Here is a 17,152-nt window from a genome sequence, read left to right on the forward strand (position 1 = left end):
CAGAAAAGATGGGGACAGAGGTTTTAGCAAGGTCTGTTATGTCAGGACAAGGAGTAATGGTTTTAAACTAAGGAAGAGTAGATTTAGACTGGATATAAGGGAGGAATGTTTTACAATGGTGAAACACCGGCATAGGTTGCCCAGGGAGGTAGTAGTGACCCGTTGCTGGAAACACTGAAGGTCATTCAGGTTGCATGGGCCTTTGAGCAACCTGATCTGGTTAACGTGTCCCTGTTCCTGCAGAGGGGTTGGACTAGATGACCTGTAGAAGTCCCTTCCAACCCAAAGCATTCTATGATTCTTTTATCCACACATTTAACCACAGTTGTACAATGTCTTGTACAGTAAAGATACTCGAACATCTCACTTTAAGATGTTTGGTTTTGCTGTTGTTGCTGCAAAATAATGTTGTTACTATTCTTTCTTCACCAACTTCTCCCTCTAAATGCCATACAGTGGATTTTACTATATTCATGTCAGACAACAGATAAAGCTGTCAAATTGTGCTCAGTGATGAAAAACAAACTTTTACCATTACAAGAAATGTTCTGCCTTCAGTCTTAGTGAATGACTGGTTTCCTATGAAAAGGCAGTCCAGCAGAAATGAGGACTTAGCCTATGGACCCTCACACATAACACATCCCAGCCAACAATTTCTAACAAAAGCACATTGCATGTTTCTTAACCACAGTACTTGCCAAATAAAGTCTTCTAATTGATAGGGCACAAAGTGAGCAGTCATACTCCTACAACTTAAGTAAAATTTCCAAGCAATAAAACAACGGCAGACTTGTCCCCCACCTTCCCTCACCCATATACTGTTTTATTCAGCTTCATCTGATAGAACGTGTTATTTAGGAAGATGGACATCCACAGCATTTCTAATTTGTTTTAGAGCATTCAACAGAGGTAATGAGAGCTGCTGTGGATGTCAAGGTTGGGGTGTGTGCCCTAGGCAGATTGAAAAACCCATGGCAAGGCAAACTGCAAACACAAACCAGCCTGAGAAGAGCATGGGTGGAAGGATGGGGCTTGGACTGGAGCCACAGCATGTTCTGACCAACTGGGACACCAGGATTTTAAGATGCATCCATTTAGACACAGCCAAAGGGGCTAATCTCACATCTGTTGTTTTGTCACAACTCCCAAACCCATCTCTGTGGGCACTGAATATCCAAACCCAAAATAACAGCATGATTCAATCTATGCTCATATGTTTTCCATAAATATGGCAATTCATTATTGTTGCTGAAAGCTCTCTCATAATTCTTGCCACGTGAAATAAAGTGAACTGCACTACTAACTGCACCAAATCTATTTAAAAAAAAAAAATTGTTTGCATTATTTTTTGCAATAATTCATTCAGAGCTTAAAAAGCACTGTCTTGGTGGAAGGAGACCACACAAGAAGCACAGCGTGCATGAGGGACATCAGATCTGACAGAGGCACAACCAATCAGGTCAGGCAGGGGAAATTTTGTGCTTGACCTCAATAAGAGCAAATCAGGCCTAGGCCAATGGTCAGAAACAGTGTCTTCTTCAGTGTTTCACATCTCCTCATCTCCACTGGTCAATGAGGAGGAGCCAAGCACATGGCCATTTCTCCCCATCTCCTTTCAACCTACTTCCCAGGGCTCTAGAGCAGCTGTCGCTGAGAAAGTCAACAAGCTCTGGTGATTCAGCAACACAACCATGAATTAAAACTACATCTGACTCCTTTTCAAGGTAGAGAAAGTTTCTCAGAGTTGAAGTTTCTCCAAGTCTACTCATTTTCTGCTCATCTGTATTTTACAATTGCAGATGAGCTGAATTAATGTAGTAAATTGGAGAAGCCCTAACTCTGTTGCAGACAAGCAGAGATAAAAGAACATATTTGGAATGCAGTCAGCTTGCTTTAGAAGCATGTTGGCGTTTCTTTGCAGATACAGCTGCGGTGAGGGAGCTAAAGAAAGAGTTAACACTTCTGTCATTCCTGAGTAGGTGTCTGAGCCATCCCCCGCTAAGGCCCCAGAACAGCAGAATGATCTGAGACAATCTTTTATTGCTGAGCCCTCTGTCTCTCCATGCTTGAGGAGAAATGCTCTTCAGGAAAAACACCTATCTATGTATTTAAAAGGAAGCCTCATCATTGTGACGTTTACAGCTCCAACATGTAGACTATGTACATTCCTTCAGGTAAACCCTACCTTAGCTTCAACCTTTCCTTACCTTCTGAGATCTGAGATCACAGATACTATGCATCTACTGTATGCGTACATTTTCCCTACAAATGAAGCCCAATAAATGGTAAAGCTTTTTGACTCTTAAGACTATTTACGGTATGCAAGCTTTTCACACCCTTTATCTAGGCTGTTTTGATGGATTTGGCCAGTTTACTCCTTACAGAAATTCAAAACCCATTGCTACCATTTTCCATGGTGATTCTCTAATCATGGGCCACAGATCATGACTGCTCTTAAGCATGGTACCCCATCCACCACCTTATCCCAAGTCTATGGAGTGACACACATAGCAGTACTACTTATTTCCCTGGAGGTATTTAAAAGGCGGGTAGATGAGCTGCTCAGGGACATGGTTTAGTGGCTGATAGGAATGGTTGGACTTGATGATCCAAGAGGTCTTTTCCAACCTAGTGATTCTACGATTCTATGATTCCTCTCCTTCTTTCCCACATTAGAATCACAGAATCATTAAGGTTGGAAAAGACCTCTAAGATCATCCAGTCCAACCATCACCACACCACCATGTCTACTAAACCATGAACTGAAGTGCCACATCTACATGTTTTTTGAACCCCTCCAGAGATGGAGACTCCACCACTTCCCTGGACAGCCTGTTCCAATGCTTCACCACTCTTTGAGTAAAGAAGTTTTTCCTAATATCCACTCTAATCACATTATTTCACTGACAAATTACATCTGTGGTTAATGAATATTGTCACTGAATATTTACTAACATTTTCAACTCTTAGAGAAATGCTTTCTTTTTCAACTTAAAATTATGGACCATTTTCCCATTGTGAATAAACAGCTGTGATGGGGGGTGTGTGTGCATGCACGGGCTTGCACACAAATGTATACAAAGTTAAGAGAAAGAGGAGGAAAAAATAATTCCAGACATCCATGTTACTATTTGGAAAGAAAAATATGCCTAAATAATGGTAAGTATATGGTCTGTCTTCTCTATATTTGTTACTTTTAACTTTATAGAATGGCATCGTTATTTAAAACACATTTTATTTCATCAGTTCCAGTCTACTTATAAGCACAGCTACTTTCACAAGGCAAGTTGTTATCACAGCAAGATCAATCAGCTCTGCCTACACTGTATTTACAAACTAGAAAGGAAAGTTATGAGCTTAGAAAAACTTGCTGCAGATGCTGTGGCAGACCTGAGGACATCAAACTTAATAACAGAGAGATAAATTAACAGATACTGGGAAAAGACAAGAAAGAAGTCAATAATGTCATCTTGATTACTCAGAAAGGTTAAGGGCTATTGCAAGCTTTGGCCAAGAAGACAAAAGATTAACTTCAGTGAACTACACTACGTGATCCATTGAAAATATAATAATCAAGCATACCCTGTGGCGCATCAAGCACTGCATTGCTAGCCCGTCAAAGGAGGTGATTGTCCCACTCTACTCTGCACTGGTGAGGTTCCACCTTTAGTACTGGGTGCAGTTTGGTGCGCCACAGCATAAAAAGGACATGGAGCTACTGCAAAGTGTCCAGAGGAAGCCACAAAGTTGGTGAAGGCTTTAGAGGGGAAACTGTAAAAGGAGCAGCTAAAGTCACTTGGTCTGTTCAGCCTGAAGAGGAGGAGACTGAAGACAGACCTCGTCACAGTCTACAGCTTCCTCACAAGGGAAGGAGGAGCAGCTGCTCGTCTCTTCTTTCTGGTGACCGATGATAGAACCTGAGGGAATGGCAGGGAGAGGTGTCAGGGAGGGTTAGGTTGGGTATTAGGAAAAGGTCCTTCACCAAATTGATGGTGGAGCACTGGAACAGGCTCCCCAGGGAAGCAGTCACAGTAGCAAGTCTGATAACATTCCAGAAGCATTTGGACAATGCTCTCAGTGTGAATTTTGGGGTTGTCCTACACAGGGACAGGAGTTGAATTTGATGATCTGTGTGGGTCCTTCCAGCTCAAGAATTCTATGATTCTATGATATCATCCTATGGTTAACCATGGTACTGGCCATCTGAGTGAGACAGCTGAGGAAATATTGCGGCTGTAGTCCTGGTTGTGCTTACTCAACACTGGGCATAGCAGTTGTACATCACTTTTGTCTACAGAGTCCCCATTGGACTAAAATGAAGAGACAGAAAGAAAGCCCTTAAAGCCAAGTCAACTTCTTGCGATCAGAAAAAATCTATCTTGGAAAATAAGAAACAGCAAGAAGTACACTGCATCGAATGCTATATTAATTTCTCCTGATAACTTATTTCAAACAGTATTTGATTAAAAGACAATAAAACATAGTTTAAATCTAGAAAAACGTGGATACTGCGGTCTGAGGCAAAAGCCATGCTGCTGATAAGTGACAGCAGAGTGTGGTTATTTATTTAGCTCTTGTAAAGGCACCCCAGTCAATCAATAGATGTGCATGTACTAAGGCAGTAGGGCTTGTATAAAGATGCTTATCAGAAATCCATGAGCAACATTCCACTTTTGATTATAGTGCTCCAGACTGTCCGCAAGCCTGCTGAAGACTGTGTGCCTCTTTGACAAGCCATATTGACAGAAATAATAATATAGAAACCCTACTTCCTAATATGCATATCTAACTGCACAGCCAATTAACCACTATGCTGACTGAAATGGCTTTGTTATTCATTTTATTCCAACAGATGTTAATATTTTGGCAGCTGAAGGGGGATAATAACTGATGGAGCATATTGCAGATTTTGAAAGGGGATATAAAATTTATATAATTTCAAGACGTAAAGCAAATCTGCTATGCTTTACAGTCCTAAAACAGGGAAATGTCTGTTATGTGTAAGAAGCGCTGAGAGCAGGAGGACTAGCAGGTATTTGAAAAAACATGAATGAGAAGGGTGATATAAAATGAGAAGCTTCTGATATACAAACAGGTTTGGAAAAAAATAATAAAGGATTTCTCTCTAAAAAAAAGGCCTTTACAACGCAAAGATGAAACTTTTTCACTTCTACCCTAATATCACACTGTGTGATATGCTTGACTATCTAGAAAAATTTACATTTGACATTTTAATCATTTAGACAACACCTTTAGACACATGGTGTGAATGTTTGAGTTGTCCACTGCAGGACATTGATTCTATGATTCTAAGGGGTGAATGAGGATGGCGAGAGCCATTCATATGGTTACACTTCTAACTTTTTACTTATTCAGTGTGCAATTTTCACTTCACACATGATCCATCATGATCCTGGATTCTTAAAGAAAACGCCTTTCTTCCCTTATAGTTACTGAGAAAGTCGCAGTGGCTTTCCTTTTATGTGGATGTTGTCACTGATGGTCTCTGTTTTTGTAATCTAGAGGCACTGCGGGTACAAGATACTCGATCTACTCCAAGAACAGATTGTATGGTAGATAGAGCTATAACAAAAGCAATAGCCACCTTCTTAAATGGAGCAAGGAGATACGAACATAAATCACTAGACACCCCACGTGCTGCAGACCACTGGCAAGCACCGGGCAGCCCAGGACCTGCATTCATGAACATCCATCTCTCTCTTACTTCTCTTTACGTTTCTGATGTCATCATCCAGACCTCTTTTCTTATTCCTTCCTGTGGTTAAACTTCCAATTCTTTCTGCTTTCTTTTGCCTCTCGAGTGTAATGGGAGTCAGAAAGAGAAGTAAAAAAAAAAAAAAAAATCAAGCTTGAAAGATGTTTAATTTTTACTTTTAGCATATTTAAGAAACTATGTGCTAACTACTTTTGGCTTTAAAGGGTGAGCTAATTGTACTGGCATTCTGTTTATGTCTCCGTGAAGCACAACACTGTCCACTCAGATCACACCAGATCACACTACTAAGCAAAATCCCAGCAAAGTACCTGACTAGAGTGTAAATCAGAAAGACTGTGGCTTGGTTTTTCAAAAGAAGTGGAAGAAATCCAACCACAGTAGGCTTTTGGCTTTGCTGATACTATTAGCTGGAATCGAGTTGGCTCAAGAAAAACTGTGAAAGAATGAAAAACCCAAAGTGTTTGCTGAGACGTTAGGGGTGGCTGGGTGAGAGGGTGCCAGGAGCAGAGAAGGAAGGTGGGGATGTCTGAGGATGGGAGTGACATTAACTGAACGACTGGACAAAGCGATCCTTTCTCCTTCCTTTGATGCTTCTGATTCACGATATTTGAGGGCAATGCTTTCATGGGGGATCGACTAATTAACCTACCGTAAATGCTCTTTTTTTACTCTTAACAGGTGTGATGCTACAAAAAGCTGACAAAGTAACAAAAAAAGCAGATAGGAGGTCACCATAAAGACTGCAATGTTTACTTACTATTGTATTAGACTAGAACAAAATAACTGCAAACCTAAAAGGTGCTAATGCCGAGGGATACAAGCCTGGGAACCAAATTCTCCATCTCACCTATCCAACGCAGCAGGATTGGGACACTGAAGAGCACCCTTATGCAAGGGTGAGGAATAAGCCCACAACCACCCCCAGTTCCTTCTGACTGATGCTTAGAAACACAGTGATGGGTTGGAACCAGTGGAACCCTGCTCAGCCAGAAGGAGAAATGCTTCTGTCAGTCTTGTAGAGGCAAACAGGAACACCTCTCTGAAGAATTAGTAACAAAAGGAATTAGATGTTTTAAAACACTGTCAGACACTAGAACTTCTGATAAACACAGAAAAGCACAGACATTTAGGGTTATCAAGTAAACACTATGAGATGCCTTTTCATGACATGTAATATCCTTCATTTTGTAAAATCAGCTACTTTACTTCTGGAGAGGTTCCTGGGCTTCCCTATGAAGTCCTTAAGTGGCAGCTCCACCACTTCATCTTTCGTTTTCTTTAACAAGACTCGTTTCTCCTATGAAAGCTGCCTTTTTACATCACCTCACTTTGCTTGGGTCCAAGATAATGCTTTTAAAAATTGCATCTTAAAATCACGCTTTTTGCCATTGTAAGGAACTGTAGCTTGTAACCTCTACATCACGTTTCTTTGTCCCTCGTTCTTTTATCCTTCCCTCAAATTCATACCAAGCTCTTAAATGATGGTCCTATATGGGCAGGAATTGAAAGAATAATAAACATACACACATATGTGCACACACATACATCTTTAATTCCCCTATTTAAGCACAGACAGTACAGAACATGCAGCATTCTCAATCTTGCACTGCCTCAGTGCACTACAGCGGAGAGCGCTGGCCTGAATTTCTCAGTCTCTTTTTTCCTTTCCCTTGGAATTAGACCAGACACCTAACTTTTTTTTTTTCTTCTTTTTTTTTTTTTTTTTTTTTTTAATGCTTAAGAAAAGCCACTGTGCACTTTACCTTTTCTAGCAGATGGGTATTAAAGGGTATACAGCCCACAGTGGGAATTTTCAGGAAGACAATACTACTGTACCCACTAACGTTAGAATTGTTAATCACAGAAAAAAAATCCAATAAATCTTAACTACCTCATGCCTGCAACTGGGTCATCTTGCCCAGAGACATAAAGGTTAAGTACAAGATCTGTTTTTTACTTTGCAAAGCTTGTAAATGACATCGCATGATCGTGTAAATGAAGCAAGGCGAGATGAGAAAATGAAGAAGAATGAAGCTGTATAATCTAATCAGAAGCCAACAAGGGGTTTTCTTTCTTTTTTTCTTTTTTTTTTTTTTTCCTCCCTCAGAGACAAAGGGAGGCATTAAATCCTTAAAACACAGCCTGGCGTTTCACTTTCCTTTACAGCTTTTGGTAAAGCTGAACACATGCAGATCTATTGTGCGTGTATTTATGTACAAGTTCACCTAAGTGTGCGTGCAAAAAAAAAGCAAGAGGAAAAAAAAACCTGTAACAAGGCTGTTTAAAGGGCACTGAAGCAGCTTCTCGTCACTTCAGAAACTAAGTATTGGAGCAGTGAAATCCTTAAGCGAAACGTATTAGAATTTTATCTCCGTCCCTTCCGCGGCGGTGGGCGTTAATTCTCCTCCCCAGCGCCTAAACGCTTACTTCTTCCCCGATCGTACAATTTCCCGAGTATAATTAGCGGACCTTTTCTTTAGTTCACCCACTTTCGACCGAGGTAATGAATTAGAAGGAGGCACGACCACCCCCAGCGCACCGGCTGCCTCCCGGCCCCTGGTTCGGTGCTTGGTCCCCGGGGGGTCGCTCTGGGCCAGGTGGGGGTCCCCGGCCCTGGGGAGGGCGGGGGTGACGGGACACACACACAAAGGCTGGCTCTGCTGGGGCGCATCCACCTGGGGAATTTGGGGGATGGAGGCACCTCCAGGCTGGGCTTCCCGGTCGGGGTGGGGAGCAAAGGGATGCGGGGTCCCCTCCGCGGCTCACACCGCACCCATCGACCCCTGGGGGTGCCGGGTAGCGTCCCCCAAGCCCAGCTGAGCCTTCACCGCAACCCATCAGCCGCGGCTTCTCACCCCCGAGCATCCTGCATCCCGCCTGCAAAGGGGTCCTTCTCCCACTTCCCATTCCCGCAAAAGAAGGGGGGGACACAGAGTGAGGCACAGAACGAAACACGCAAGGGGGTACCGAAGGCGGTCGAAACCCACCGTGTCCGCCTCGCAAGGAAGCCGGCGACCTGTAGATAGCGATAGGCACTGAATGATGCTTGCTGCTGCCATGGAAATGGTGAATGTGGTGAGCGCCCAGGCTGGAGGCGCCCCACGCCACCCCAAAGAGGCCGCTGAGAGTCAGCGGGACTATCCAGAGCAGGGCCAGGCGGCCTCCGGGGCTGCTGCTCCTGCTGGCGGCGGGTCCCCGCTCCGGGGTGGCCCCGAGAAGCACCCCCATCCTCCGGCGTCCTGGTGAGGAGCAGCAGCCACAGCCGAGGAGGCAAACTTTGGGCAGAGAAGCGCTCCCGCACGGACACACGGCGCGGGGGGCGGCTCACCGCACCAGGCGAGCCATCTCTTCCCTTCGGGAAAGCTTGCGAGGATCCTTTTCTCCAGGTCGTCTTCTACCCAAAACAATCCGAGACATAGTCAGAGGCGGAGGATCCAGGCAGTTCAGAGCCTTCGGGAAGAGGTGGAAGAAGAAAAAAGCCCCGCGCTCGCACAGTCCCTACTTTCAGCTTTCCCGGAGCTGGTGCTCATTAACAATACTCCACAGTTGCAAAGGCTACGCGAGTGCCAAGCATTCCCCCATCCTCAGTAATCCACAGCGTAGCCCATTATAACACATTCCTGCTAAGAAAGAGAAGAAAAAAAAAAAAAAAGGAAAAAAAAAAAAAAAAAAAAGGATGCCACTCCATCAGCCAGCGCTGGGAAAGCGGCGAAAAATCAAACTGCTGCTCTTCCCTCCATTCATCTCCAAACTGATGAGCCCTCACCCAGCCAGCTCTCTCCCAGTGCACACATACACACACGCTCGCACACACTCGCACACGCCGCCAGACAATAATCAGGCTGCTCCAGCAATCTCAGTGCTCTGAGTATTGACAGTAATACCCGAGGATGTTTTTTTCAGGGAGAATAGTGCACCCTTATGAAAGGAGCTGGGAAAATAAAAAAAGAGCCATGCTGGCGAGGAGCAGGGCTATGCAAATCTGCAGTCTCCAAACAGCAAATCGCTGAAGCCGGGATGCAATGCAGAGGACGAGCCTATGTTAAAGAGGGAGGCTGGGTTCAGCTCCCACACAGCCGCGCTGCCTCCCCCCTCCGCCTTCCAGGTTGCGGGGTGGGGGGACACGAAGCCCCGCTCCCCACCCCTCTATCACCCATCCCTGCCCGGAGTCACCGCACGGCAGGAACAGGTCCCCTTCTCCTACAGTTCAGGTGTGTCAGTGGCTTGAAAATCCACTTTTCTGTTTAAAAAAAAAGGACGTTTTTCGGGTCTTTTAATTGGCCTAAACTTCGCCCATCAGATGTTTCGGTTTGAGCATCAGCTTTGATTACCCGGTAATTACACACGCGGCGCCTAACAAAGAGTTACTGGGGTGGTTTTTTTTTGCCGGCGGCACTACTCAACTATCGAAGCTCTGCTGCCCACCGCAGAAACGGCGGCGAACAGGGCCGGGGAAAAAAACCAAAAAAACAAAAAAAAAACCCCAAACCAGAAAACTATTTGGGGCTGAAAAAAACACTTCTGGGCTGAAAAAAAAAAAAAAATCCAACCCAACACCACTTCTGGGCTGAAAAAAAAGGGGTTCTGCGATGAAAATCTGTTTCTGGGCTGGAAGAAAAAAAACGTTCACGGCTGAAAAACAACGTCTCTGGAATGAAATAACCTGTTTCTGGTGCGAAAAAGACGTTTCTGGGGTGAGCCCCCCTCCCAGCTGCAGGGCGGCGCCGGCAGCGCTTGCATCGCCCCCCGGGTACGGGGCTCTCCCGCTCCTGCCCCGGGAAGAGAGGGAAGGGCTGCTCGAGTGGGAGGTGTCACGTTTAAAAGGGGTGTATTGGAAGGGAAAAGCTTTCTCCTTTCGGCGGGTCCCGCAGTCCCACACCACCCCCGCGTAAAGCAGCCGCGGGGGCGCAGCCCCTGCAGTACCGCACCTGGGCACGGCAGGGTGCGTGAGCTGCGCTCTCCTGGCTCTCGCTCTCCTTTCCTTCCCTCCCTTCCTTCCTTCTCTCACTCCCCTCCTTTCCTCCCCCGTTTTCCAGCCTGCCGTAGATCTTGTGCCGTGCCTTCAGCAGCATGAGATCATGGGTGCGGATGCGTGTAAAGGGAGAGGGCGAGCGGTGGGTGTGAGGATGCTTTTTTATCCATTTTGCGATAATTTAAACCAAAACCACTGCCGTTCGCTGAGGCGCTTTCTAAGCCACGCAGATGCGAGGGGATGTCACAACCCTCGCCCAGGTTTTAGGAAAGAGAAAAGCATCTTGCCCTGAATCTGCGCAGCTCAGGGCGGATCGTTCCTTGCCTCATCGCAGGCACAACGCACGCCGTCGAGAGGACCCCAAAACCCCCCAAGCCAGGGCAGGGAAACGGCAGTTCCTTCACTGCTCAGGTTGCGGTGCGATGCACATCCCTGAAGGCGCTCCAATGTAGCCTTGCCGCATACGCAAAGTTTGCAAAGACACCGAGGTAAACTGTAAAAAGATCTTAATGCAATGATGAAAGGGGTCAAGGCAAAACAAAAATCCCAAGGGTTTAGTGCTCGAGCCCTATTTGCGCTTGGTGGAAACACACACACTGACTGGAGGAATCCCGCAAAAGCAAGAGGTGTCCAGCAGCCAACACCACACACGGGTCCTGGAGGAGTGGTCAGTCAATGGGTTTTCCAACCCATCTCAAGAAGCCTTACTGTAGAAGTAAGAAATGCCAATATTCCAAACTATCAGCTTGCGACCGCCACGTGCCAACAACTCTTAAAACATAAAATACAAAAAATTCTCTAAGTGTCAGAGTTAAGGAAAGAAGGCAAACGGAAACAAAACTTAAAGAAATATCACTCTAGATTTTCCACCTTTCCTAAAATTAGGAAAATTAGCCCCTATGATGTGGATTTCCTGTTCATGCAAGTAATCCAGGCTGGAAATTTTATCCATAAATACCACTAGGTTTTCTATCAATCTGACTCAGGGAACAAAACATTTCAGTCACTGGAACCAGTTTTTCAGTAAACTGTTCACACATTGCTGCCATTTTAGAAACACGCAGTAGTTAACTGACTGTTCTTAATGATTCTAGACATCCTACAGACGAGTTAAATTATAATTTCTCTGAAATAGGAAGCCAATATTGCCAGCCATGTAACAATACAGTTTGCTACACAATTGTTCCAATACAATTCCAATTGCCAAATCCTGTCTAAACTAACTCCTGCTCAGCTGTTTTAAGGTCTCCATCAAAAGCTGTGTTCTGCTACTTCCTGGTGGAGGTTTCCCTGCTGGCATCCAAGAAAGCATGGATACCTTCTAATGGTGACGTTCCTGTTAGGTGTATCCTTACAACACAGGCTTTCTGTAGATTAGTCCAAGGTCAGGTTGGATGGGGCTCTGAACAACCTGATCTAGTTGAAGATGTCCCTGCTCACTGTAGCGGGGCTGGACTGGATGACCTGTAAAGATACCTTTCAACTCAAAACCATTCTATGATTCTATGATCCCTTCCAGCCTGAGCACAGTTTACTCACCTAAGAGAATTTGGGTTCAGTCTGGGGAAGAGAGAAGGCTCTGGGGAGACCTTATAGTGGCCTGCCAGTACCTGAACAGGGACCTTCAAGAAAGCTAGGGAGGGACTATTTACAAGGGCATGTAGTGACAGGATGAGGGTGGATGGCTTTAAATTAGAAGGGGGAAGATTTAGTCATTAGTCTTTAGGAAGGAATTCTTCACGATGAAGGTGGTGAGACACTTGTACATGTTGTCCAGAGAAGTTGTGGATGCCTCAACCCTGGAAGTATTCAAGCCCAGGTTGGATGGGACCTTGAGAAGCCTGGTCTGGTGGAAGGTGACTCTTTCCATGGCAGGGAAGTTGGAACTGGATGATGTTCAAGCTCCCTTCCAACCCAAACCATCCTATGATTCTATGACATAGCAGGACTTTGTGTAAATGTTCTTTCTCTGTGGTGTTGGCTATGTTTGTAGCTCAAGCATCTCAATCTAAATTTTTACTTCGTCTGCCATCATTTATTTCATGTGTCAGGAAGGCCTAAAGTGCTTAAATACCAAGGGCAAATTAATAAAAGGTTTAGATACTTCAGAGATACTTCATTTAATATTTTACTGACGATAAAAAGAGTGTTTAAGTGCTTAGCATTATGAAATGTGTACTATTTATGCAGTGCACACACATAACTGCCACTGAAGTTTCTAGTTTAAATCTGTATTTGGAGACTACTTAGAGCAGTTTTTTTCATCAGATAATCTTATAATGGGTCATTTTTAGGTGTTATGTTATGATGTTAAATGCTATTTAGGGACTGTTAAATTAATGAATTATTTTGCTGCTGCCTATCTAAACCAATAGTTCAGGATGGAAAGGCCAAATCCACAAAGCTATTTAGGCATTTGAGTCTTCTTTAAGTACCTGCTTAAAATGTGAATGGGGAGGCTGATGCCTAAAATCAGATTATATCCCTTTCTGGATCTGGCAGTGTGCTCAGCACCTTGTACATACAATCTCTAATGTTAATAAACATTTGACATTTTCCTGACTCTGCACTCTGAAGGGGTGCTACACAATTTTCAGGGAAGGAAAAGGTGATCAAATGAGGAGAATTAATTGGTGGGAAAAAATCATTAACAGATTGAAAATGGAAAGAATCGCAAGAATGGGAAAAGGAAGGTGAAGAAGGAATCGTGTATGAAAGCAAGTGAAAGGCCTATGGAAGGCAAAAGGAGGAAATTCCAGAAAGCAAAACTCTCTCTGGCTCAGTTTTTTGGTGATAACAGCAAGCACTTCTTTCCAATTTGAAGCAAATCTTGGTAGTCAGATACTTCGTGTCTTTTCATGTTTTATTTAAAAAGCTTAATTGGATGCCTTAGCACTCAGAGCTAAGCTTTTTAATGAAAAGTAAAAGTTAAAAGCATCTGCAAGTAAACACTGTGAAACCCAATGGTAAGCAGCATTTCTTATTTAAAATACTTTCTTTTTTCACCCCCTGCTGACATAAGAGTATGAATCTTTGTTAGTTGAGGACTAGCTGGAGTTGAAATCATCGGGTTTTAATCCCCAAGGGCACAGAATCGGTACTCTCAACACAATCAGCGTTGAGGTATCCCTTGTGAAGGTTCGCCCAAAGGAAGAAGTGGTACAAAAGAAGGCAATAAACAAGTCTGCATAAACACATAAATCCCCTATCGTGGGCACAACAAATAAAGTGTGAAAATAAACTAAAGCATTCACAAGGTAGTTTTTAGTATTTCAGAAACTTAGCTTAATGAAGTTAATTTAATTAGGTTTTTTTTAACACCTACCCTGTGCAGGTCAGGTTGGTAGGAAATGTGACTTTTAATCGAGTTATTTCCACCAAGTGAACTCTCAATACCAGCAGGTTCCCAAACTTATAAGCAAGAATATCTATAACTTTAAAAACACACATTTTCCTGGCTTCTTCTAATGCCATTATCCTATAAACACCAAATGCTCCTAAAGAAGAGTTATACAAACAAAAAAACTACTTCCATGAGTATTATTTACATTATTTTCTTGGATAAAATCAAATACATCTTGCTGGTACAACCATATTTCTCTACACCCCAATTCTTGTCAGTGCAGCTCTGTGAATTATGAACAACTCTGGTGACACCAGCAAAACTGAAGTGCAGACGATGCCTTAGGCTAGCAGAAGTTGTCAGTTAAATTCAGGGCACCTTTAGGTCAAGGGCTGCCTTATGCAACCAGAGCGCTCTAGTCACCTCTGTTCTCTGGAGATGAAATCCTGCACCTCATGTCACAACATCCACTCTCAAACTCCCAAAGCTCAAGTGCTATTCAGCAAATTCAAACAACTGTGGGTCTATGTGACAGGGAATACCATTTCATGAACATTTCAACACAATCCCTATGTTTTTCTGTTACAGCTTTTTTTTTACTACTGGGCATGGAATTTCACTTTAAAAAAATGTGGACATTTTGTCATTACAATTAAGCAGGCCAGAAATTATGTTTATCCATCCCCACATACAAAGAAAATGTTCAGGCTGATGTTTCCACTTACCGCTGTAACCCATATCCATTTAAGGACCTAAACAAAGGATCTCCCAATACTAAAAAAATCTGATTTTCAGACATGTCAGTGTCTGATAACATTGAAGGGTTTAATTTTCCACTTTAAAACAACAGAGAACGATTTTTTCAAAAGCCAATGAATCGCAAGATAGCAAACCTAGGCTTGTCATTCGTGTGTAACTGTCTCTTAATCCTACATAGGGCAGAAACTCTTTATTTTAGAAAGGAACTCAATAAACTTTATCCTGTGAACTACTCAGAGACTTGGAAGGTAAAAAATAGAATGGAATTCTAGGAGAGATGGATGGAGGATTTGTTCACTCATAAAATAAACAGAAATTCAAATTTTTGGTGATCATATTAAAAAAAGGGAGTTTGAAATGGAAATACTTAGGCTGCTTTCTCTGTACTATAGGGCAAAATATATCTTGGTACAGTTAAGAAGTCTTTCTAAGCACAAATCTGTCCATCCAAATAGGCTTAAATCTTCATTTTAAATGTTTCTACACTCTGTGTGTATAAAGATGGAAATAATCTCTTTCTCTCTATTTCTTGCTGTCAAAAGCAAGCTGATTTTATTGCGTTTAATTTCATTGAAACCATGCACATAAGCCAGATCCCTTCAATTTAGAATAGAAGAGACTGGTAGGAGAGCATTTTCCAATGGGGCATTTTGACTTTGAAAAGAAGCTCCCTCTTGGCTGAAAATAGCCCTGGCTGGTCCATCAGTCTTCAGGGCACTTTGCAAGTCCATCTACTTGCTTAGCCTTGGTTTGACCTGCCTTGAGGAGGATGGCTCATACTCCGCTGGGAGTTCTTTCTTGCTGGCTGCCACTGCTGCAATGCCATTTAATTCCATATTTTCTTTCTCAGTCTAACTTTGCACAAATAGTACTAACACTTTGGCTAGGTTCCCTCACTCATTCCAATACAAAGCCACAGGAATTAAGGCCAAATCCACATGTGTATACATGGAGGTATTTAAGAGATTTGTACTCCTCTATCAAGCAGGGCAGGGTGTACTCATGTTCTCTGGACTACTGCATGAGCAGTTAATTCTACGGGCAATTAGACTGCTGCAGAACCAACAAAAATCTCTCTGATTTCTACCAGTGCTGCCGCAGGAACTGGCACTGCGTTGCTGCAGAGAAGAGACATCCCTGACTACAGCTTCGATGCAACAAATTTGAACTCCTCAGCAAATACTCCAGCTAGGGACAAAAAAAATAAAAGAAGCACAAAAATAGGTTGCAAATTAGTCATCAAGAAGTTTGATGAGATCAGTGATGGATGCCAATAACACAGCCCAGTGCTGTGCTCTCTTGTATCCAGTACAAGAAGACAAAGTGTATGCAAAGCATATTTGTCTATAAAGGCCTCCAGAAATAGGAAAATCATGTGTATTGAGTTGTTTGCAGCTCTTATTTTTGTCTACCATATATAATACCTGAGATATTAAATGCCATGTCAAGGTCAAGCTCAAAGTAGACTCGGTGCAATGGCCTTAAATTAGGGAAATGGAGTTTAAAGACCTTCCAAGGCAAAACTGATTGGCTAGCTACTTTTTTTTTTTTTTTCTTGGTAGCCAGGAGATCCCTAAGTGGTGTTTCTGGAGGGCCTACAGCTGGTAATTATCAGGGGTGCATTTTTGAGCAGGTTTTCCTAACAGGTTTTCAAAGATGTTGCCAATATGTAGACGTGGCACTTTAGGAAATGGTTTAGTAGGCATGGCGGTGTTGGGCTGATGGTTCGACTTCATGATCTTAGAGGCTTTTTCCAACCTCAGTGATTCTACGGTCATCCCCTCAGCTTCCAACCCCTTTCTGGCTTTGGTGAAGAACTTGCTGTTCAGTAGAGTTCCACCTCTGGCCTTCCCTGAACCTGTTAGTCCTGTAGCAGTGCTGGCAAAGGAAGGGCTAAGGCACAGCCTACTGCCCTTCTATCCACTCCTTTAGGTTAACACGTTGCTTTAGACTTCAACAGCAGTAGTGTTTAGCTGTAGAAATACCCAAATTTAAAAGCAGAGCTGTAAGAAGATGGCATTAACTTCTGGCATTCATAACTTTAAAATGTCCATTTTGAGCTTTAAGCTTCTTTCTTTCCTTTTTTTCCTCCCCTAGAAGTGTCACTCTTGTGCAGAAACTGTATTTGTTTGTAGTGCCAAGCACATTTTCTATAGCTGAGTTATGAACCTCTGAACACACAGGTTTAAAATGGAAATGCTGACATAATCTTAAACGTAGTGGCACAAATACTGCCACTACAATAATCCTTGTAATCTAATATATTAGCCCTGGGGGGATGGAGCCTCAATTGCTGGTCTCAGCCAGCCTTTCTGAGGCTCACTTCAAATTGTGTAATTAT

At 43.3% G+C, this 17,152-nt stretch overlaps 1 protein-coding gene across 30 annotated transcripts in view; it reads right to left on the reverse strand.

The window, feature by feature from the left end:
• NRXN1 (neurexin 1) overlaps positions 1 to 17,152 on the reverse strand; it is a 771,544-nt gene that overhangs the window by 311,036 nt on the left and 443,356 nt on the right. For 2 of the 30 annotated variants that reach the window (XM_054061856.1, XM_009562542.2), the window contains exon 1: positions 8,725 to 9,388. The exons of 26 other annotated variants lie outside the window; for them this stretch is intronic. In XM_054061856.1, coding sequence (XP_053917831.1) covers positions 8,725 to 8,965 — 241 coding nt within the window. In that variant the 5' untranslated portion in view covers positions 8,966 to 9,388. Of the gene's footprint in view, positions 1 to 8,724; positions 9,390 to 17,152 lie in introns of those variants that run through there. 2 more of the 30 variants (XM_054061853.1, XM_054061854.1) reach the window with 2 other exon arrangements.

The sequence above is a fragment of the Cuculus canorus genome, chromosome 3 (genome assembly GCF_017976375.1).
Source record: "Cuculus canorus isolate bCucCan1 chromosome 3, bCucCan1.pri, whole genome shotgun sequence".
NCBI lineage: Eukaryota > Metazoa > Chordata > Aves > Cuculiformes > Cuculidae > Cuculus > Cuculus canorus.